Source organism: Myxine glutinosa, chromosome 10 (genome assembly GCF_964187855.1).
Source record: "Myxine glutinosa chromosome 10, kmMyxGlut1.1, whole genome shotgun sequence".
Classification (NCBI taxonomy): Eukaryota; Metazoa; Chordata; class Myxini; order Myxiniformes; family Myxinidae; genus Myxine; species Myxine glutinosa.
In genome coordinates, this window is record NC_136270.1 from 55049734 (window position 1) to 55073866 (window position 24133).

Below are 24133 nucleotides of genomic sequence, written 5' to 3' on the forward strand. Positions count from 1 at the left end.
GAAGGTGTGTCGGAGATTACAGAATAGCTTGGAGAAAGGGAAGAATGGGGCAGACAAAAGGTTTGATAGTGATTGGGAGAGGCGCAGTGAGGTGTTATTTGACGAGGGGGAAGAGCGAGGCAGAAGGTTGAGGGAGATGAAGGTGAAAGTTGGAAGGGGGAAGAAGCGGGGAGGACGCTTTGAGGGGGAGGGGTGAGAGGGGAGTCTAGGAGGGGAGGAGCGAGGGACAGTCTCGGAGGGGAGGGGTGTGGGGGGAGATTTGAAAGGAATGGGTGATTGGGAAGATTTGAAAGAGATGGGTGATGGGGATGATTTGGAGGGGAGGGGCAAGGGGGTAGATTTAGAGGGGAGGGGTGATGGGAAATGGGATTTTGGGGTGATGGGATTTTGAAAAATGTACGATTAATGGGAAACGAACATTTATTGCAAAATGAGTTTCTTGAGACATTCGAGTCAAAAATACGTTTGAGGACGCTGGAGGGAGGATGGAGTGCTGGAGAGTTTAGGGAATGAATGAAAGATGCACTATAAGAGATGGAATTTTTTTTTGGAATGAATTGATTTGGTGAGCAAGTCGAAAGCATCCTTTTATAGAAGAAGAAGAAAAAGGTGTTATAGAATATGACAGAATACAGGTCTTCAGGGTTCAGATGAGACATTTTTTAACAACGTGATCACAAACAACGTGGTCGAAGAACGAACGAACAAATAAGAACGAATAAACGAATAAGAACAGAAGGAAATGTTTTTTTGTTTGTTTGTTTGTTTTGTTTTTTTTTGAGATTTTAAAACAAGGAAGTATGGGATGAAAAGACCGTGAAAAACAGAGACCGGAAAATAATTGCAGCGCGATCGGAGAGCCGCTGAGACAAAAACAAAGCCTCAAGCCAAAGTGGGACACGGTAGCCTAGTACTACACTTAGGCCTCAGAATACGCGATAAGAAAGACCGACGATTCTGTACACAGGTATGAAAAACCAACGCCAAGAATACTATTAAAGACACCCCAATAGGTACATACAAGACCAGTTTCGACAAAAACGCAATTGTGAAAAGTTACTTAACTTCGAAAGCGAGCGCGCATGGACAGCTTTGAAGAGACGAGACCTCCAATCTTGCACATGCGCATTCCTCTCCTCTCTCCTCTCTCCTCTCTCTTCTCTCCTCTCTCTCCTCTCTCCTCTCTCTCCTCTCTCCTCTCTCCACGAAACGATCATAAAATACTTCTCAAGATGTCTCGACCAGGTGCGCTCTCGCTCTCTCTTCACGAAACGATAACGAAATACCGCTCAAGATGTCTGCGCTTCGTCTCAACCAGGTGCGGTCTCTCTCTCCAAGAAACCATAACCAAATACCGCCCAAGATGTCTCCACTCCGTCTCTACCAGGTGCGGTCTCTCTCTCCACGAAACGATAACCAAATACCGCTCAAGATGTCTGCACTTCGTCTCTACCAGGTGCGGTCTCTCTCTCCACGAAACCATAACCAAATACCGCTCAAGATGTCTCGACTTCGTATCTACCAGGTGCGCTCTCTTTCTCCATGAAACGATGACTAAATACTTCTCAAGATGTCTCCACTTAGTCTCTACCAGGTGTGCTCTCTCCCTCTCCACGAAACGATGACCAAATACTTCTCAAGATGTCTCCACTTCGTCTCTACCAGGTGCCGTCTCTCTCTCCACGAAACGATAACCAAATACTTCTCAAGATGTCTCCACTTCGTCTCTACAAGGTGCGCTCTCTCTCTCTCTCTCCACGGAACGATAACCAAATACTTTTCAAGATGTCTCCACTTCGTCTCTTTCCGGTTGCGCTCTCTCTCTCTCTCTCTCTCTCTCTCCACGAAACGGTCATAAAATACTTCTCAAGATGTCTCCACTTCATATCTACCAGGTGCGCTCTCTCCACGAAACGAACCAAATACTTCTCAAGATGTCTCCACTTCGTCTCTACCAGGTGCGCTCTCTCTCTCTCTCCACGAAGCGATGACTAATACTTCTCAAGATGTCTCCACTTCGTCTCTACCAGGTGCGGTCTCTCTCTCCACGAAACGATAACCAAATCCCGCTCAAGATGTCTCCACTTCGTATCTACCAGGTGCACTCTCTCTCCACGAAACGATAACCAAATCCCGCTCAAGATGTCTCCTCTTCATATCTACCAGGTGCGCTCTCTCTCTCCCCTCTCTCTCTCTCTCCACGAAACGGTCATAAAATACTTCTCAAGATGTCTCCACTTCATCCCTACCAGCTGCACCTTGTGCCTCTGAACGATTCCAAGTATTCCCTGGCTTTTCCTCCTCCATCCAAGATCAAGGATTATGGAAGAGTGCTTCCAAGTCTTCTCTGGCTTTTCCAGTCTTTACTCCTTTTTTTTTCTTTTTACAAATTGCTTCGAAAGACTGGATTCCAAATCCTAGACATTGAATTCCAGCCTCTGATGCATAAATAGGACTGCTGTGCCCTCATGGATTGTTTGATCCAAAACAGAGTGGGAAATGCTTCCTGAACCCACATTAGTAAGGTGGCTTCATGAAATATTTTTGAAATACTGTCATCAGGTGGCCAAAAGTGACAAATTTTCCATGAATGTTCCTCATGTCATGATTGATTTCAGAAGGGTATCCACCAAGAAATAGTACAATGAGACATCAGTAGGGGATACTGGAATTCGACATGGTATATTACCTACAGATGTGACGTCATATGTCCTCAGTAGGGGATAATCGAATTCAACATGGGAAATTACCTACAGATATGACGTCATATGTCGTCAGTTTGGGAATACTGGAATGCAACATGGGATATTACCCACAGATGTGACGTCATATGTCCTCAGTAGGGGATAATGGAATTCAACATGGGATATTACCTGCAGATATGACATCATATGTCCTCGGTAGGGGATAATGGAATTCAACATGGGAAATTACCTACAGATATGACATCATATGTCCTCAGTAGGGGATACTGGAATTAAACATGGGATATTACCCAAAGATGTGACGTCATATGTCCCCAGTTGGGAATACTGGAATTCAACATGGGATATTACCTGCAGATATGACGTCATACGTCCTCAGTCGGGGATACTGGAATTAAACATGGGATATTACCCACAGATGTGACATCATATGTCCTCAGTTGGGAATACTGGAATTCAACATGGGATATTGCCCACAGATATGACGTCGTATGTCCTCAGGAGATACTTTTCTGTGCCACCTTCATTCGAACGTCAGGCATGGTCAGCTGGTTCGTGAATAACTTGCACAAAAAAACGTACCCAGTCTGAATGTTGCTATATCCAGTCAATGGAGAAACTGCAAATGGGGAATTCGCGAATGTCACGGATGGAAACCCTTACGTCATTTCCTCATTCTTCTTTAAGCTCAATATTTCTATATTTACATTCCAAACATCATCATTCATCATTTCAATCACAAATTAACACAATGGTATTAATATATCAAAATATAATGTTAAATCACGATTGTATTGAGATATTATCAAATCGGCGAATTGTCGTCATCTGTTCACTTCCGGGTTTGGGTGCAAGGTCTGTGTCGATCGCATTTCAAAATCATAATTTTATTGAGGAATTTCTGAAACCAGGAACCTACCTTATGACACCTGCTGGAACTCCAAAGCGTTCCACTGAAGGTTATTATATTTCCTTTTAGCAAAATATGAAACTGTAATGGTTACTAAATGCTGTCCCTCTGTCATGTGACCAGATCCTTAGCTCTGATTGGTGGTCGTTTGTGGGACATACATACAGACAAACGCTGTTCTAGATGGCATTGGCCTACAGGCTACGCCGTAAAAATGAACAAACGGTCAAAAATGTATGTAATTAAACAGATATAGATGTCCCGTGTACATTTGTTCACTTTAAATAAAAAAGACAGTGTATGTAATTACTTCATATTGTCGCGCGGCTCCCGGTTAACACCAGAAAGTCGTGGATGGACCGAAACGGATTTAATGGAGGCAATGACCAAACACGGATTTTGTTATCTAACGCGGGAGGAAGAAGGAAAATGGAAGGCTGCGGCAAAAGGTTACCTTCAGCGCACCGACGTAGCCCCGGTCCTGTAAGAGGATTAATGAACTTGACAAACACAAATCAGAATGTACAAAAATATAGATTTATTCACGGACCCCGAAACAATGAAACGTGACGGCAATGAAATAAAAGTAACTAATTTGGGATCCCACACACCGACTTCAGAAACAAGACGAGGGAATATGAATATGAAAGAAAATGTCTCATCGTGTAAAGTGTAAACGCGCAGCTCGGGCTTATCTGGCTCTTGTCGTCTTGTCTCCGCTGCCCACACGCGGCTTCGTTCGGCCCCGATGCACCCACGAGGTCCCACACTCCAGCACCGAGCACCACTAGGTCCGTGCACCAAGCACCACGCGTCCAACGCAGGCCAGCGGCTCCAAGGGAGGTCAGTCTTCCCACACGATCGGCCTGCCACGTCCCAGTCAGCTCTCCCGAAGCAAACGTGCCAGCAAGCGAACTCCACTCGGGCTATATCTCAACTCACCTCGGGCTGCGCAAGACGAAGAAGAGCTGCAATAGCGAGCTGTGTAAAACAAGAACTGGATGTGCTCCCTCTCTCCCTCCGTCTCTCTCTAAAATGGTGTTCGGCGCTCTCGTAAATAACCTTGCTGGTGACGTCACGTCAGCCTTGGCGGGCTACCCAATGAGTGCCCTCCACTGACTCGCTGGCTGGAGGTTCACGCCTACCGCGCCACCCCAACCCTCGTCTCCTGTTCCGTGGTCATAGCGTGTGGCACTCGAGGTGGATAGGCCTGTCGGAGGTGTAACTGGCAGCGGCGCCCATCGGCGGTGCCCCGGCCTGGTTTCTTTCCGAAGTCGTGTCAGGGGAAGGGAATCGTTATTTAGTGTTGCAATAAAGATCCTAACTAAGTGTCTAAGTGGTTGCGGTGCCAAAAGGGACAAAGGTTTGGCTGACCAGGTAAGACACACAGGGGCGCTACTCTTTAATCCCTACTCTACTTATCACTCAAACCTCCTGGTAGGTTCACAATTATACTCCTTACCGACAAACCGCCTAGACATGGAACTTATTACAAGGTAGATTCCTTACCGCGACAGACGAAGCATGTTACCGACACAGATCTATCTAGCTCTACATATCACTACCCTCACCGACATAACAATATGTAATGGTCTGTAAATAGTGGACAATATCGGGACGATGGTGGACAATATCATTCGTCTTGATGATTTTGGACAGTTTTTGTCCATACTTGCTTTTCAATATTGCAATTATCTTGGGAAAATTTTGGACCTTTCGTAATAACATCTGGCATTGATGTTACAGAAATAGAAGTTCCTTCCCATTCCAAAGGCTTCCCATTTGTCTGCGCCAGAGGCTTCCCATTTGTCTGCGCCAAAGGCTTCTCATTTGTCTGCGCCAGAGGCTTCCCATTTGTCTGCGCCAGAAGCCTCCCATTTGTCTGCGCCAGAGGCTTCCCATTTGTCTGCGCCAGAGGATTTCCATTTGTCTGCCCCAGAGGCTTCCCATTTGTCTGCCCCAGAGGCTTCCCATTTGTCTGCGCCAGAGGCTTCCCATGTCTGCTTGTAAAATGCTTGATAGTGAGTTTGTTTCGCTTTTTGTAAATATAACGAAATATCCGAAATTAATCAAAGTATCCAAATTAAATTGTGTGGAATGTTTTTGCTTTTCATCGGCCTGTAACGGTATTTCCTATAAACCACCTTAGTATATCAAGGATGTTCCATTGGATCCACACTGATGATCTATCACCATGCATGATCCCAATTAACGAAGGGGATATCTACATATTATGTCTGCAATAACGTTTGTATTTTTCTATTTCACCCAAAGTTGTTTTTTCTTTTTCTCGGATCTCCTTCTCTATATTCTCCCCTTTCCTTCCTCCTAATTTTTCTCCCAATTTACATCCTGTGCCACTGAGTGCGGTGACCCACGTAATGTTAGCGGCCGTCCCTTTCAGCAATTCTGTTGTTGATTGTATGATACCACGTTATGATTTTCCATCTAATTGCACCTCCATCGTCATCACGCTTTTGAGCAGTGTATAGGTAAGTGGTGGTGGTGGTCGGTCCGTGTCTCCATCTGCCTTGTACAACCACTCCTCTACTTTGTACCTTATGAAAACCTCCCTACTCCCCATTTTTACTGTCGTTCCCCCTTTTTAAATGCCTAACCTTTTTCCTTCATTTTATTTTTCACTTTTTCCCGTCATCCCGACATTTGCACACACTCGAGTCGAGGCTCATGGAACACCGATGTACAGCAATAACGAACCGCATGTGTGAGTTCGGGGGACGGGGCGGTGACCTTTTTCCCATGTTCCTAAATATCATGTACTCCAGTGATATCATAATTCCATTTTGTTGAGCAATGAGCAGCACCTTGGTTATTATTAACGTCCGTGATGAAAACTACCGTGAATACCTTTTCATATGAATGTATCGAGTTTGAGTGCGTGGTTGAGTCGAGTTTGTTGCAGGAAGCCAATTGTGATCCCCGAGTGGTGGGGGGGTCCGGCCTCGCGTCCCTTTGGTCTCTCCCCCGCAATTTTTCATGATGGGAACTGTGAGAAAACTGCAACAACCTGAAATAGACGTTTCCTGCAATTGTGGCCTTGTCGTGGGTCTGGGCATAGTCTCGGGCCTCGACAAACAATGCCTGTATCCTGAGGTGGGGGAGACACGGGTTATTGATAGGAGACCCTGAGCACACCCTATTGTGTGCCAGTGTTGCGTACCTCATTACAATGGCCGCCGTAAAAACAAATGTCGCTGGAGCTGCAGTGTTTATTGAGCCGGTTGAAATCGCACGTTTATCGTCCGAACGTGAAAACCTCGAGGATTAAACAAGGACTCGGTACTTGCTGTACTTTGTATATTTCCCTAAGGATGATACGTCCACCGTGGATGGTCAATTCCTCGGTGGGATCTAAACCGCCATCCCTTTTCGTGGCCAAGCGTAACAAGCACCCTGGGTGTGCTCACTAACCCTCCGCACACAGTGGGGCCCTGGGTGTGCTCACTAACCCTCCGCACACAGTGGGGCCCTGGGTGTGCTCACTAACCCTCCGCACACAGTGGGGCCCTGGGTGTGCTCACTAACCCTCCGCACACAGTGGGGCCCTGGGTGTGCTCACTAACCCTCCGCACACAGTGGGGCCCTGGGTGTGCTCACTAACCCTCCGCACACAGTGGGGCAGGGAGAGGCCGCACGGAGGGTCATAAAGTCATGGAAATGGGCCTACGTGGACTGGGGTCAAATGTTCATGATGCTGACTAATGATTCGCCGAGTAACTTTAATGTCAAACAGGTATGAAATCATGTTAATAAGAAAAAGGAAATCGAAAAACATTAAACGAGGCAATCCTAGGATTCGATTTTGGTCCAGGTGCGGAGCAGACCTGTTCATACAAAACGTAAACTGTTCAGCCTGGCGAAGGTACGTTCTCTACCAAGTGCCGTTCTTGTCTTGGATATGTTTTCCTGTGTGGCCAAAAGCTTTATTGGGTTTTCAGGAAGCATGCAGCTTGTTCTCAGTCAGCACGTGTTAATCTTTTTTTCTTTCTGCAGCTCACCTGTGGTTGAAAAATTGCAGACACCTGGTGCCACCAACTTTTCGCCAGGGCTATTATGATCAGGCAACGCAAGCACTAAATTGGCTGAGGAAGTTCCGAATCGGCAACGAAAACTTCCTCAGAGGTAATGCGACGTCACTTTTATCCTATTCCATATTTGGGGTTTATATATTTTTTACCTGCGCCGTCGAAGGTGGACGGAAGTCGTTTTCACCCCTTTTTGTTACTTGGCAAAATTATTTAGCCTCTGTTGGTCTATTTCTTGCACGATTTTTGTCCACAGTTTTGAAGAAATCGTCCTGAATCTTTTTGGGAATGCAGGTGACCGTCCCAGCCCCAGGACAGCAACGCACATTTTTAGTCAGGACCCGGATCTGGATAGTACAATTTTGTTTTGTGATTCTTCACCTTGAAAGCCTGGTGTTGGCTTAGTGGTTTGGGTGCCGGCTTAGGATCCTAGGATCCTGGGTTCATTGGCTTAGCGGTTAGGGTGCCGGCTTGGGATCCTAGGATCCTGGGTTCATTGGCTTAGTGGTTAGGGTGCCGGCTTGGGATCCTAGGATCCTGGGTTCATTGGCTTAGCGGTTAGGGTGCCGGCTTGGGATCCTAGGATCCTGGGTTCATTGGCTTAGCGGTTAGGGTGCCGGCTTGGGATCCTAGGATCCTGGGTTCATTGGCTTAGCGGTTAGGGTGCCGGCTTGGGATCCTAGGATCCTGGGTTCATTGGCTTAGCGGTTAGGGTGCCGGCTTGGGATCCTAGGATCCTGGGTTCATTGGCTTAGTGGTTAGGGTGCCGGCTTGGGATCCTAGGATCCTGGGTTCATTGGCTTAGCGGTTAGGGTGCCGGCTTGGGATCCTAGGATCCTGGGTTCATTGGCTTAGCGGTTAGGGTGCCGGCTTGGGATCCTAGGATCCTGGGTTCATTGGCTTAGCGGTTAGGGTGCCGGCTTGGGATCCTAGGATCCTGGGTTCATTGGCTTAGCGGTTAGGGTGCCGGCTTGGGATCCTAGGATCCTGGGTTCATTGGCTTAGCGGTTAGGGTGCCGGCTTGGGATCCTAGGATCCTGGGTTCATTGGCTTAGCGGTTAGGGTGCCGGCTTGGGATCCTAGGATCCTGGGTTCATTGGCTTAGCGGTTAGGGTGCCGGCTTGGGATCCTAGGATCCTGGGTTCATTGGCTTAGCGGTTAGGGTGCCGGCTTGGGATCCTAGGATCCTGGGTTCATTGGCTTAGCGGTTAGGGTGCCGGCTTGGGATCCTAGGATCCTGGGTTCATTGGCTTAGTGGTTAGGGTGCCGGCTTGGGATCCTAGGATCCTGGGTTCATTGGCTTAGCGGTTAGGGTGCCGGCTTGGGATCCTAGGATCCTGGGTTCATTGGCTTAGCGGTTAGGGTGCCGGCTTGGGATCCTAGGATCCTGGGTTCATTGGCTTAGCGGTTAGGGTGCCGGCTTGGGATCCTAGGATCCTGGGTTCATTGGCTTAGCGGTTAGGGTGCCGGCTTGGGATCCTAGGATCCTGGGTTCATTGGCTTAGTGGTTAGGGTGCCGGCTTGGGATCCTAGGATCCTGGGTTCATTGGCTTAGCGGTTAGGGTGCCGGCTTGGGATCCTAGGATCCTGGGTTCATTGGCTTAGCGGTTAGGGTGCCGGCTTGGGATCCTAGGATCCTGGGTTCATTGGCTTAGCGGTTAGGGTGCCGGCTTGGGATCCTAGGATCCTGGGTTCATTGGCTTAGCGGTTAGGGTGCCGGCTTGGGATCCTAGGATCCTGGGTTCATTGGCTTAGCGGTTAGGGTGCCGGCTTGGGATCCTAGGATCCTGGGTTCATTGGCTTAGCGGTTAGGGTGCCGGCTTGGGATCCTAGGATCCTGGGTTCATTGGCTTAGCGGTTAGGGTGCCGGCTTGGGATCCTAGGATCCTGGGTTCATTGGCTTAGCGGTTAGGGTGCCGGCTTGGGATCCTAGGATCCTGGGTTCATTGGCTTAGTGGTTAGGGTGCCGGCTTGGGATCCTAGGATCCTGGGTTCATTGGCTTAGCGGTTAGGGTGCCGGCTTGGGATCCGAGGATCCTGGGTTTGAATCCTGGGCGATCGCTGAATTAACGCCAGGTGGATTGACTCGGCCTGTCATCCTTCCAAGGTCGGCAAATTGAGTACCAGCTTGCTGGTAATTCCCTGTGTGTCGCAAGAGGCGACTAACAAGGTTGGCGGCAGGAAGGGCATCAGGCCATAAAACTTTGCTCAAAAAAGGGGACCACGGTGCCAAAAAAAGGGGACCACGGTGCCCCAAAAAGGGGACCATGGTGCCCGAAAAAGGCTAACCCCTGCTCTGCGGGGTAAAATGGCCCCTAAAGGTGGTTCTTCACGTTGAGAGATGGGGCCAAAAGTGGTATCTCAAAGTTATGGATGGATTTGGATGAAACTCGGTGGACAGGTTGGGAGTGTGTCAAGGACGAATTGATTAGATTTTGGAGAAGATTCGAATCCGAATTTTGATCTGAGAATTTTTCGTGATTCTTCACCATTGAGAGATGGGACAAAAACGATACATGGATGATGTCTGAAAAAGTTGAGGACGAGTTATGACAAAACTTGGTGGATGAGTTTGTTAGGCGACAAGAACAAGCCTGGAAGAGGTATGCGCTCCACTGAGTGCTGCTCTAGTTACCTCCGCCACCAAAGGTGGGCGGAGGTTATGTTTTCACGTCTGTCTGTCTGTGTCTGTCTGTCTGTAAGCAGGATACCCGAAAAACTTGTTGATGGATTCGGACGAAGTTTATTGCAGATGTTTGTTGTGTGACGAGGACAAAATGATTAGATTTTGGTGAAGATCCGGAATCGGATACAAGAATGTTAATTGTTTGAGAGATGGGGCCAAAATATATAAAGGCACAGCATGATATCTCAAGTGGACAGGTAAGGACAAAACTTTGTGGACGAGTTGGTTAAGTGACAAGAAGAAGCCAATTAGATCTTGGTTCAGGTCCGAATCCAGATCCGGCGTATCAGTGGGATATAAAATGGAAACTGTTCTTGAAAGTGTTCAGCCACGCGGAGGTATGCGCTCTACCGTGTGCTGTTGTAGTTTTATGTTGTGTATCACAGAGCACAACGATTCCACTTCTTTATCACTGATAACTTCTTTCAAAGCGTTTATCATGCTGGCGGGGGGCTCTCTTCATTGAGCCTCGACCTCTGTGTAAGGAAATGTCGAATATATCTGTGGCCCTGGTGAAGTCTGGGGCCCTCGATTAATTACCAACATCTTGAGTTTTCCATATGGGGACATTCGCATGTATTATGGACTGTTGCATGTCGGACACCTGGACGGCATCACGGCAGAAAATAAAGACACTAATGTGCCCTTCGTGTTTTAAGGGAGACACCAACGTATGACAGGAGACAGAAGAGTAACTTTATAAAAAAATGTTTATTAAACCCTCATGTTGGCTTTGCGGTTGAGCCCGGTGTTGGCTTTGCGGTTGAGCCTGGTGTTGGCTTTGCGGTTGAGCCCGGTGTTGGCTTTGCGGTTGAGCCCGGTGTTGGCTTTGCGGTTGAGCCCGGTGTTGGCTTTGCGGTTGAGCCCGGTGTTGGCTTTGCGGTTGAGCCCGGTGTTGGCTTTGCGGTTGAGCCCGGTGTTGGCTTTGCGGTTGAGCCCGGTGTTGGCTTTGCGGTTGAGCCCGGTGTTGGCTTAGCGGTTGAGCCCGGTGTTGGCTTTGCGGTTGAGCCCGGTGTTGGCTTTGCGGTTGAGCCCGGTGTTGGCTTTGCGGTTGAGCCCGGTGTTGGCTTTGCGGTTGAGCCCGGTGTTGGCTTTGCGGTTGAGCCCGGTGTTGGCTTTGCGGTTGAGCCCGGTGTTGGCTTTGCGGTTGAGCCCGGTGTTGGCTTTGCGGTTGAGCCCGGTGTTGGCTTTGCGGTTGAGCCCGGTGTTGGCTTTGCGGTTGAGCCCGGTGTTGGCTTTGCGGTTGAGCCCGGTGTTGGCTTTGCGGTTGAGCCCGGTGTTGGCTTTGCGGTTGAGCCCGGTGTTGGCTTTGCGGTTGAGCCCGGTGTTGGCTTAGCGGTTGAGCCTGGTGTTGGCTTTGCGGTTGAGCCTGGTGTTGGCTTTGCGGTTGAGCCTGGTGTTGGCTTTGCGGTTGAAGCTGGTGTTGGCTTAGCGGTTAGGGTGCCGGCTTTGGATCCCAGGATCCTGAGTTCGAATCCAGGTCAATCGCTGAATTAACGCCAGGGGGGTTGACTCAGCCTGTCATCCTTCCGAGGTCGGCAAATTGAGTACCAGCTTGCCATGCATGAATGATCCCGGTGTGTACCCCAATTTGGAATAGGTACACCGTATCCCTGCGCATTGTAAGAGGCGACTAAGGGTTGGCGTCAGGAAGGGCATCCGGCCATAAAAACATTGCCTCAAACAGGGAACCATGATTGTCATGGGGCCCGCAAGGCTAACCCCCGCTCTAGCGGGGAAAATGGCCTTAAAATGATCATTCATTAATTCATTCAATCCCTAATGTCGACCTAAAGCACAATACTATTAATTAAATGTACCAATTAATGACTTTCCTAAGAATTGCCAAATTAAATAAGTCCAAAATTGCCATGGGTGGAGCAACACGTGAACATACATGCCCAAGTTTAATCGAGCAGTTCACCCATTTATAACCCGTTGGGGTTTAATGTGAGAAGGGGCGGCGGTGAGACCCGTTTTGAAGTCCAAGTCCAGACGGTGCGCACAAATGGTGAAGCCGATACAGGCAGGTCAGTCACTTTCATCCATTTCTCAGAATATTAATCACCAAAGCATGAAGGAGAACCCGAGTCAGCCGGCAAAGCTGCACCATGGATAAGGAGGAAAGAAGGGAATCAAAGGTAAAAAAATAGATGAGGTGGTTTAAGGTCTGGAGAGGTTTGAGGGACGAATAAGCTCCATGGATGGGTATGTACACGAGTATGAATACCTACATGGGTATGAATACCTCCATGGGTATGAATACCTCCATGGGTATGAATACCTACATGGGTATGAATACCTCCATGGGTATGAATACCTACATGGGTATGAATACCTCCATGGGTATGAATACCTCCATGGGTATGTACAAGGCCTTCAGAAATATTCACACCCCTTCACTTGTTTCACATTATGTTGTTGCAGCCTGAACTTAAAATGGATTAAATTGAGATGTTTTGTCACAGATCGACACATAAATAAAAGTAGAATTTGTTTTTAGAAATTGTTACAAACTAATTAAAAATGAAAAACTGAAATGTTTTGAGTCGATAAGTATTCAACCCCTTTGCGATGACACTCCAAATTGAGTTCAGGTGCATCCAGTTTCCTTTGATCATCCTCGAGATGTCTGCAACTTGATTGGAGTCCGCTTGTGGCTATTTAAAAAAAATCGAAACAAAAAATCCCAATTTAACCCATTTTAAATTCAGGCTGTAACACAACAAAAGGGGAAACCAGTCAAGGGGTGTGAATACTTCCTGAAGACAGTATATACGAGAAGCTGAATCTCCCATTGTTGTGGGAAGGTAAATACCTCCACCGGTTCAGCGACAGAAGGCCCCAATTCCTCTTTCACTGTGTATATGTCGGTTTAAAAGGATGTGCACCCCTCGAAACAGAGCGTGTCGACGTCTTCCTCTCCTCATCGTCCTTATCACCTTCTTCCATTCTAAAATTGCAGTTTTCTTTTCACTCCCGTTTTGTTGTTGTTGTTGTTGTTGTGACTTAACAGGAAATTAAACAGGAAATGTAACCTATTTCCAAGCACAATTAAATGAATATACTGGTCCGTAACAGAACACAGAGGAAGAGGCTGTTCTTTATCACTCTTCCCTCCAAAGCTTCAAAGAGGAAGTGATAACACTCGACAAGAGACAGAAGACCTTTATTCCCACATTAACCCTTCCTAAGCCAAACCTCTTACTTGCTGTTACAGTGTTTCCTCCTCTTTTCTCTCTCCTACTCTCCCCTTCTCTCCCCCTTTCCTGCCGGTTGTGCCCAATTGTTGCCCGGCTACCCAATTGTTGCCCCACTACCCAATTGTTGCCCCGCTACCCAATTGTTGCCCGGCTACCCAATTGTTGCCCCGCTACCCAATTGTTGCCCGGCTACCCAATTGTTGCCCGGCTACCCAATTGTTGCCCCGCTACCCAATTGTTGCCCGGCTACCCAATTGTTGCCCGGCTACCCAATTGTTGCCCGGCTACCCAATTGTTGCCCCGCTACTCAATTGTTGCCCAGCTACCCAATTGTTGCCCGGCTACCCAATTGTTGCCCGGCTACCCAATTGTTGCCCGGCTACCCAATTGTTGCCCCGCTACCCAATTGTTGCCCCGCTACTAAATTGTTGCCCGGCTACCCAATTGTTGCCCGGCTACCCAATTGTTGCCCCGCTACCCAATTGTCAATCTAACCTTACTTTTCCATGAGCCTCGCTCATGTGGAAAACAAAACAAAAGAGGGAGGGGACATTGAGGGAAAAGAAAATTGAGACGAGGGAAATGAGTTTGGTAACGGAATAGGAGGGATGGAAGTTTAAATTTCCACGTTTGCTTGTTTTTACAAGAATCACTGACATTTTCTTGTTTTGTTTTTTAGCCCCACTAATGATCTTGATCTTGCCCTTGTGTAAAAGGTTGGAATTTAAATTTTCTGGATCCCAGGTAATTATTGTCTGGCGAGATGGTGCACGTGGCACGTACCTTTGCTCGATGTAGTTTGAAGTTGATTCCCGATCCGGATATAAATTGTCCGTCAGAGCCTCTTGGAGGGTAGTCGAGTTACTCGGTAACCTGGAACAAAATCCGCGAGGACGCCGATGGCAAAAAAACCCCCAAGGTGTATTTCTTGCCACGAGACTGATTCGGCAGCACCGCCATCCTCGCCTTGCAGGGTACGGTGCGATGATGGCGTCATTCTTGCCTTTCCATGGTTGTGAAACCCGTGGCAGTCATTTATGGCTGGTCGGCAGATTCCGGGGGTACGTGCAGCAGCAGTAGCATACCTGTGGTGTGGATCTTCTGCGGGAACAGATGTTGAATTGCTAACGCCAGGTGTTCACAGTTAGCTCAGAGGTTCAATTTGGTGGCATTCGACATTCCAAGAGAGCGGAGCCCTGGAGTAGTGTTCCTGTAATTCGCCCTTGTGCTGGTGCAGCCGTTTTGGTTGATTTGTGCAGACGATGAAGCTCCTGTCCTAATGTGCACATTAAAAGCTGAGATATCAAAGGGGCCTTTTCACAAAAACGCTTTCATCTCGCCCTTTGACAAACTTCACTTGTACTTTCCCTCCTCCTCGTATCTCTCCTCTCTCCCAACCTTTCAAGTTTGTGTGTCCAGACCACCAGACGTCTCGCCCTCGTCTTGCACCAGTCTATGTTTGCATGGGCCCGCCTGTCGAGCATTCCCACCTGATGATGTGATGATGATGCAATGACCATGTGATCCCACGTTCAAATCTCATTAATTGTGTTGACTTTTCTATTGTATACAAATGTTATAATTTGTGTAAAAGTACAATAATGCCTCCTCATCTTCTTTTACATATGATTATATGTGCAAGCTCGTCCGGTGAATCTTGATCGCTCCCTGGTAAAGCAGTATGCTTGCTCTAATTGTTTGTTGTACACCACTCCTTTCCTATGCCATCGCCAGGTGCTGCATGACGTCATTGCCGGGCACCGAAGGGGGCTCGGCAATGATGCATGCTGAAAGGGAGTACTCAGTTTTCAATCTGGTTGTTTGTTTGTTTTCTTGTTTTTTGTCCGGGCGATATCTCAGCCATCCTTTGAGCTAAGAAGCTGAAATTTGGGCACAATAGTGATCACGTGCTTTGGGAAAAGCGGGATTTTTTTGTTTTTTGATTAATCAATTAATTTATTAGTTATTTAATTATTATCGATTAATTAAGTACTTATACATTTCCTTTCTCTTCTGGGCACTATCTCAGGCACCTTTTGAGTTGGGAAGCTGATATTTGGACATAACAAGCACCAAGTGATTTGGCTGTAAAGGATATTTTTGATTTATTGATTAATCAATTCGTCAATTAATTATTTATTGATTAATCAATAAATTATTTGATTAATGACTTGCTTAAAAAAAAAATTTTTAGTTCGATTCGGATGAAACGGTGGTGGTTTAGGTATTCTATTAGCCAATTGATAAATTATTTAATTATTTTATGATTATTTTGTAGTTATTTTCATTATTAATCTTTTTTTTTTTGGATACAACACCGAGGCTCGTGAAAGAGCTAAAAATCTGGGCAATATCTCGGGCACCTTTTGAGCTACGAAGCTAATATTTGGAGATGACAGTGACGGTGATGTGGCTATAAAGGATAATTTTGATTTATTGATTAATCAACAAATCGATTATTTATAGATTAATTTTAAAAAACATTTTTGTTTTTCAATTAATGACATTTATTTCATTTTCAAAAAGTTACAGCTTTGGATGAAACACTGGCAGTTTAGGGATGCCATTAGCCAATTGATTAAGAAATTATTTTATGATTGTTATTTATTTATTTTAATGATGCAACTAATCAAGAAATTATTATACACCTCTCCCTCCGAATACCATCTTTATGTGCTGTACGGCAGCATCGCCGGGCGCTGAAGGTGCCCCGGCAATGTCGCGCGCTGGAGGATGTTATTTATTTGGCATGGGGCGGTGTACTTTGAATGTATCTGTACTTGTTTGCTTGTATTTTCACACTCCTTGCTCACTACTCTGAATTCTCACCTTTTGTGCACGTCTAACATATCCCTCCGTCTTATTTCCCATCAACCCATCTCTCCCTAAATTTGCTTCCACCTCTTTCTGCCATCTATACCATCAAACCCAAGGCACCTTCTGCTTCCCTATGGAGAGGAACAGCAACACTCCTGCTGGTTTTGACATCAACGTCGAGGCACATGGAACTCCTGCAGTTGGGACTCGTGTGGGTGCCGTGGACAATAGTGTCAGGACAGCTGTTGAGGACAGTGCTGGCAGAATGGAAGCTGTCGGTCGAACCAGTCATGGCACAACTACCAGCAAGGGCATTATGGGTGGCGGTTGTTTTACAAATAAATCACCTAATATTTCAAGTGGGTTTTCCCCTAATACGGTGCACGGAAGTGGTTGGGGTGCAATGGAACATCACATGGCTTTACTTGTGGAGAGTGGTGGTGAAACAGCTATGGGGACAAAAAGCTATGACACCAATGTTGTTGGGAACCCAATGGGATACAACTACTCACTAAATTTGGGTGGTGGTAAACTTGGACAAAGTTCTGCAAATGCTGATGTAAGTAGTGGCAACACAGGAAACTACTACCCTGCTAATGATGTTTGCAACAAATCAGAACAAGGTTACCCCACTTCAAGGGTTGGTCATGCGATGGAAGCGCATGACCAACTTGCTGGAGTCAACAGTGGCATGGTACAAAGCTATCCTACTACTAAAGTAGTTGGGGGAATTGGGCAGAACTACCCAGTTGCTGGAGCTGGCAGTATAATGAGACCCAGCTACCCAAACCCTGAGGTTTGTGGTGAGATTCGTTATGTAGACCCGGCTAATGAGTTGCTTACACAATTCAAACAGAGTGACCCTACTTTTGACAGAAGCAAAGTAACAACTGACTCTGCTGTCGTGGTGAGAAATACTGGAGAGAGCAATGTAGCAACCACAGAGAGGAACAGAACTGGACAGTATGGCCTAGCTCCTGCAGAGAGAATTCTGGGAAATGTCATTGAGGCAGCAGAATCTACCAATAACTTGATGGAAACCAGCCATATTGCTCAGAGGAGGAACGTTGGCATTGAGGCGCCAAACTACAATACAGGTGGTAGAGGAGATGTACCTGTATTGGCAATTAGTAATGGTAGTTCTATCGCACCGCTGGGTAGAAATCAGGGGCTCCACAATAGGTCATCATCCATGTCTCCATTCTCTCTCCTTGAGCCTCCAGCCTGTAGAGGATTCCTGCGCATTGTACAGCCTTGCTGCTACGTCTTCCCGGCGGGACGTGGAGACTCTGCCTTGCTGGCTGTGCCTGGGTTCACGTTGCTGGCGGACGGGGGTGCTGATGTCCGGCCTGCGTTCTGGAACTTAGCACGCCACCTGGATCGACTAGATGCCTTGCTCGTCACGCAGCCAGGTCCTGATAGCCTTCCTGGGGTGAACTCTTTCTTACGAAGGAAGATGGCGGAAAGAGAAGTTGCAGCAACTTTGGTTGAAGATGAACAGTCAGGAAATAGCAAGAAAGGACAGGTGAGTATTTTGTTTGTTTGTTTAACATTGTGACGCTACAGTATTTATTCAGTTGATCTTCTACAAACTTTGTTCACTTAATTACCACATTTGACTCTCTGTTAAGGGTGATATGATTTTGAGGCCTGAAAGTGATCACATTTGCTTTTCCAGATTCCCACCAACCTCCTGGTGTCTCCAGAACTGGGAGTTGTGTTTTTCGACGCACGTTTTGGAGAGAAGACCGTGTCTGGTTGTGGGGCTTGCTCTGATGCTGCGGAGACCCTGGCCCTTCTCGCTTGCCTCGGCACCAAACCTCTTCCTTTCACGAGCCGGCCACCACAGTCTCCACTCGTGTTTTATCACAAGTTGGGCGTTGGACGTTTGGAGATGTACGTGCTCTGCTCCGCTGCAGACAATTGCACATCGGTACAAAGCAGTGAATCTGTAGCTGTTTTGCTTGCCTGGCATCCATCTGAACCAGGTGGAAGAATTGTACGCATTTTATTTCCAGGAGCTGCATCACAAGAATGTATTATTGATGCTTTAGACAATTTGCGTCATCTTGAGTGGCTTAGGCAGCCATTAGCTAAAGTAAGCCAGTTTTCAGAGCCAGAACCCAAGACAACTTCAGCGGCAAAAAAGAATGTGTCGGTGGCAAAAGCTGGTGTGGCAAGAAACAAGGGAAGTAGTCAAGACCGTGGAGATAAAGCTGGAGAACACAAAAATGTATTGGCAAAAGCAGGTCGTGAGATTCGGCGAAATGATGGTCCAAAGGCTGGAAAGGCAGGAAGTAAAGTTACTTCAGAGGAAAAACCTTCGATCGGACCCAGAGGTGGAAAAGTAAAGCCTGCTAAGGCTGAATCCTCCGTAGATAGCCGCAAAGTTTCTGGTCGCCCCAAGGGACAGCCTACTCCAAAAAAGGAGACCGCAGACCTATGCACACCAAGAAATCCAGCAAAAAACACAACCAACCGAGGCCGAGGGGCAACCGGAGGTACCAAGGTTCCCCCGAGGGGAAGCAGTCGTGGGCCGGGTCCACTTTCTCCACCAGTTGATCTGAGTGAAGACTTTGAAGCGCTGAGGCATCGCGAATTGCAGACGTCTTTTGGTCGTGGTCCCAATGATATATTAATCTCTGAAGAGCGCTTTGTGCCAAAAGTTCTTCCTAGTCCTGATGATGCAAGTGGAACACCTGCATCATCAGAAGATGATGCTGTTGGTGCTGGTGGGGGCTCTCTGCTTTCTCCTGATGAGGGAATCACTTCTACAGATGCTGAGGGAGACTTGGAGTCGTCCCTTTTTGATCATGAACCGGCAATCTTGAGCTACAGCAATGAAATGGTAGGTTCACCTGGAATGATGGGCAAGCAAAGTGGAATGCACGCCAGCAGCATCAATGCTCAGAGACTTTTGGACCATTCTCGGCTTCAACACATTCCGAGAAGCACTAAGGCTGGTCATCATGCAACAGGTGAAATTCCAGGTCAATCAGAAATATCGAATGAATCTCTCCCTTCTCATGATTCTTCAATTATGAAAAATCTTATGGGTGGGCATGCAGAGGTTAAACAGATTTCTTCTATAACACCCTCGTTTTCAGGATTTGTCAAAAATGCAATGCCTGGTGGCTCTGGAGTGGAAGCTCGTATAGTGGAAGGTGGGATAACATCACAGCCGACACCTTTAGAGCAATGGGATGTAGAAGAAAGTTTACTGAGTGGTGCACGGTTGTCTTCTGCTGAGCTTAGGCCTGAAATTCGAGCTTGGGGTTTGCCCACAGCCATTTCCCCTCCACTTGATCTCCGAGCAGCCCCTGATGGACGTAGTCCATCACACATCGAGTTTAGTCACCCGCGTACAGTGTGTGTGGGCCAGGAGGACAGTTGTATGACCGGATCATTGCTCCGGCCAAATGTACCACAAGCACCGCTGGAACAACAACTCACAGGATATTATAACTCTACGGCAGAAAAAGACAAAGTAGAAATTTCAACAGGTGATGCACAATTTTCATTTTCAAAAGTTCAACCAAGTAATCCTCCCACCAACGCTCGTATTATGGCACCAAACGTGCCCGCTGTAGGTGAAGGTGCAAGCACAAAGGACAGAGGTTTCTCCACTTGCACGACGTCTGGAGGTGCACAAAGGGTTCGAGCTCCTTCAACAGACTTGAGTGTAACCTTTGACCTGAAACCAATCGAAATATGTCAATCCATGGCCACTCCATGGTCGGGTTATGGTGCGGGCATTGCTGATGGGGTAACGGAGCTGGATCCTTTTGTCGGGACACCACCATCGAGTGCCGGACACACTCCCTACAACCTTTCGCCCACGGAAGGAAAAGCGTTTTCATACGGCACTACAGACACCAGCGCATTATCTCTTCCTACATCGCCACCACCGTTGACATCTCCGCAGTCACCACAAGGTTGCCCGTCTTCAAATCACCTGACCTCACAATGGGCTCGTGTTCCAACGAAGGTACCTCCTTTCAATGGCAACAGCAGCAGGAGCACACCCTCAGGAATCGGTGTTTTGGACGTTCCCTCGGATGATACCGGAGCAGCGTCGGCATCCACCGGATCCCTAGCGACCAGCTCCGTCCTGAATGAGCCCACAGCGGGAACAATGGACGATGTGTTGCCCTCACTGCCTCGTGACACGAGCTCACCTCACTCAACTGAGGTAAATTATTTCTACAACTTGTGTAAAAAAACAAAAAACAACAACACTTGCTGTCGGGTAAAGGCACAGACTCTCATAAATCAAGTTACTTTTTGATATAATGTGTGGTATTATGATATAATGTGTAGTATTATGATAGATTGTGTAGTATTTTGATATAATGAGTCATATTATGATATATTGTGTAGTATTATGATATAATGTGTAGTATTTTGATATAATGTGTAGTATTATGATATATTGTGTAGTATTATGATATATTGTGTAGTATTATGATATAATGAGTAGTATTTTGATATAATATGTGGTATTATGATATAATGTGTAGTATTTCGATATATTGTGTAGTATTATGATATAATGGGTAGTATTTTGATATAATGTGTGGTATTATGATATAATGTGTAGTATTATTATAGATTGTGTAGTATTTTGATATAATGAGTAGTATTATGATATATTGTGTAGTATTATGATATAATGTGTAGTATTTTGATATAATGTGTAGTATTATGATATATTGTGTAGTATTATGATATATTGTGTAGTATTATGATATATTGTGTAGTATTATGATATATTGTGTAGTATTATGATATATTGTGTAGTATTATGATATACAATGTGTAGTATTATGATATAATGTGGAGTATTATGATATAATGTTTAGTATTATGATATAATGTTTAGTATTATGATATATAATGTGTAGTATTATGATATATAATATGTAGTATTGTGATATATTGTGTAGTATTTTGATATAATGTGTAGTATTATGATATATTGTGTAGTATTATGATATAATGTGTAGTATTTTGATATAATGTGTAGTATGATGATATATTGTGTAGTATTATGATATAATGTGTAGTATTATGATATATAGTCATAATACTACCGGACCATAATCTTGTCATAATCATAAGACCCGGTGTGTACCCCGGTTTCAGAATAGGTACACCGTATCCCTGCGTGTCGTAAGAGGCGACTAAAAGGGTTGGCGTCAGGAAGGGCATCCGGCCATAAAAACATTGCCTCAAAAAGAGAACCGTGACAATTACAACTACATATGGGCAGGGTACAGCCCGAAGTACCCCGTGGGCGACCCCACTCCCTCTCGTCAAAACTCAAGGTGGGGAACCCGATCGAAGCAAGGGTGGAAATCACTCCATTTATGACGACGAAACGTCTGATCCCCGACGTGGAGATCGGTTTCTGAGATTTGGGACATGGAATGTAGGGACAATGACAGGGAGATCAGGAGAAGTGGTGGAAGTATTGGTCAGAAGAAGAGTGGACATATGTTGTGTGCAGGAGACAAGATGGAAGGGAAGTGGTGTGAGAATGGTGAGGGGTAGGCAGGGACAGAAATACAAGTTTGTGTGGCAAGGGTGCCCAGAAGGCGTGCTTGGTGTTGGTGTCCTGTTTTCTGAGAAGTTTGTAGACAGTGTGGTGAGTGTGACTAGAGTGAGTGAAAGGTTGATGATTGTGAAAATGATGATTGGAAAGCTCTTGGTGAACGTCATCTCGGGATATGCTCCGCAGGTTGGTCGGAGCGATGAAGAGAAGGACAAATTATGGTGTGCGATAGAGAAGCTGATGGAAAACGTGAAAGATAAGGAAGTTGTTGTGGTAGGAGGAGACCTAAATGGACATGTGGGAAGGAGTATGGATGGTTTTGAGGGAGTTCATGGGGGTTATGGATATGGTGTGAGAAATGGAGAAGGTGAAAGGATTTTGGAGTTTGCTGATGGAGCTGATTTGTTGATTTGTAATACTCAGTTCCAGAAAGAGGATAATAAGCTTGTTACATACACGTCAGGTGGGTCTACGACAACCGTTGACTACCTGATGGTGCGTAGGCGAGATAGGGGGCACCTCCGGGACACAAAGGTGATCCCGGGGGAAGAGGCTGTTTCACAGCACCACTTGGTTGTCTGCGACATAAGGTTGAAAGGTGCGAGGAGAGCTCGGCGGGTGAAGTACCAACCGAGAATGAAGGTGTGGAGGTTGAAAGAGGTGACAGTGAGGGAGGCATTAAAAGAGAGGCTGAGTATGGTCGAGGATGATGTGGTTGAGCTTGAAAGTGGTTGGATGTCAATGAAAGAAAGTCTGTTGGGAGCCGTTGGTGAGGTATGTATAAGGACAAAAGGACAAAAGGATGGACAAAAGAACGAGGCACTGGGAAACATGGTGATGGGATGATGAAGTTGGAAAGAAGATTGACGAGAAGAGGAAGAAGTTCAAGGAGTGGCAGAAGGCGAAGGGTACGGGGGTCAGAAAAGGAAGAGCATGAAAGTTATAAGGCAGCCAAGAAGGTTGCAAAGAAAGAGGTAGCAAAGGCGCAGGAGGCATGTCGGAAAATGTTCGGAGAACGCTTGAATTTGGAAGAGGGTCAGAGAGCGGTATTCAGGATGGCAAAGCAGATAGCGAAAGAGAGGTGTGATGTGATGGGGGTGAGTTGCTTGAAGGATGAAGTGGGACAAATCGTTGTGGACCCAGATGGAATTAAAGGAAGATGGAAGAGATGTATGGAAATGCTGTTGAATGCAGAGAATGAATGGGATGGCAACATCGAGGGTAACCCAGTTTTAGGACCAGCAGAGAAGATAACCGAGAAGGAAGTTGAGGAAGCGATAAAAGCAATGAAGAGTAGAAAAGCGGGAGGGCCGACGGGAGTTGTGGGAGATATGTTGAAGGCAGCGGGAAATTGGGGTGTGAAGAGAATGACAGAGATCTGCAATCTGGTGGTGAAAGAAGGTCGCATTCCAGTGGATTGGGAACTGAGTACCCTCGTCCCTCTATACAAGGGGAAAGGTGACCCTCTGGACTGTTGCTCGTATCGAGCGATAAAGTTATTGGAGCATGGAATGAAGGTATTGGAAAGGGTGTTGGAGAGGAGGATAAGGAAGAAAGTGAAGATTGACGAAATGCAGTTTGGATTTATGCCAGGAAGAGGAACGACAGATGCACTTTTTATTGTGAGGCAGTTGCAGGAGAAGTTCATGGAGAAGAGGAAGAAGTTGTTTCTTGGGTTTGTTGATCTTGAGAATGCATTCGATAGGGTTCCACGTGAAGTAGTGACATGGGCATTGAGGAAGATAGGAGTGGAGGAATGGTTGATCAGAGTAGTGATGGCAATGTACAAAAGAGCGCGCACAGCTGTAAGGACGAAGGACGGGAACAGTGGTGAGTTTGAGGTGAAGGTGGGAGTGCTTCAGGGGTCGGTACTAAGTCCACTACTATTTGTGGCTGTGATGGAGGTGCTGGCTCAGAACGTAAAGGAGGGTTTACCGTGGGAGTTGTTGTATGCAGATGATCTGGTGTTGATTGCAGAAAGTATGGATGGACTGAAGGAGAAGATGAACAAGTGGAAGGAATGTATGGAGACAAAGGGTCTGAAGGTGAATATCGGAAAAACGAAGGTGATGGCAAGTGGTAAAGCATGTGGTGAGGTGGAAAGAACTGGGAAGTGGCCATGTGGTGTGTGCAGGAAGGGTGTCGGAGTGAATTCCATTCAATGTACAATGTGCGCTGAGTGGGTTCATCAAAAATGTAGTGGTTTGAGAGG

At 46.5% G+C, this 24133-nt stretch overlaps 1 protein-coding gene across 2 annotated transcripts in view; it reads left to right on the top strand.

Moving 5' to 3' along the window:
- Nucleotides 1-24133, top strand: part of LOC137434567 (uncharacterized) — a 50095-nt gene that overhangs the window by 5289 nt on the left and 20673 nt on the right. Inside the window, exons 2-4 of one of the 2 annotated variants that reach the window (XM_068127714.2) lie at nt 7630-7758; nt 16484-17892; nt 18046-20559. In XM_068127714.2, the coding sequence (XP_067983815.2) occupies nt 16501-17892; nt 18046-20559 (3906 nt within the window). In that variant the 5' untranslated portion in view covers nt 7630-7758; nt 16484-16500. The remainder of the gene's footprint in view (nt 1-7629; nt 7759-16483; nt 17893-18045; nt 20560-24133) is intronic. The other variant, XM_068127715.2, reaches the window with a different exon arrangement.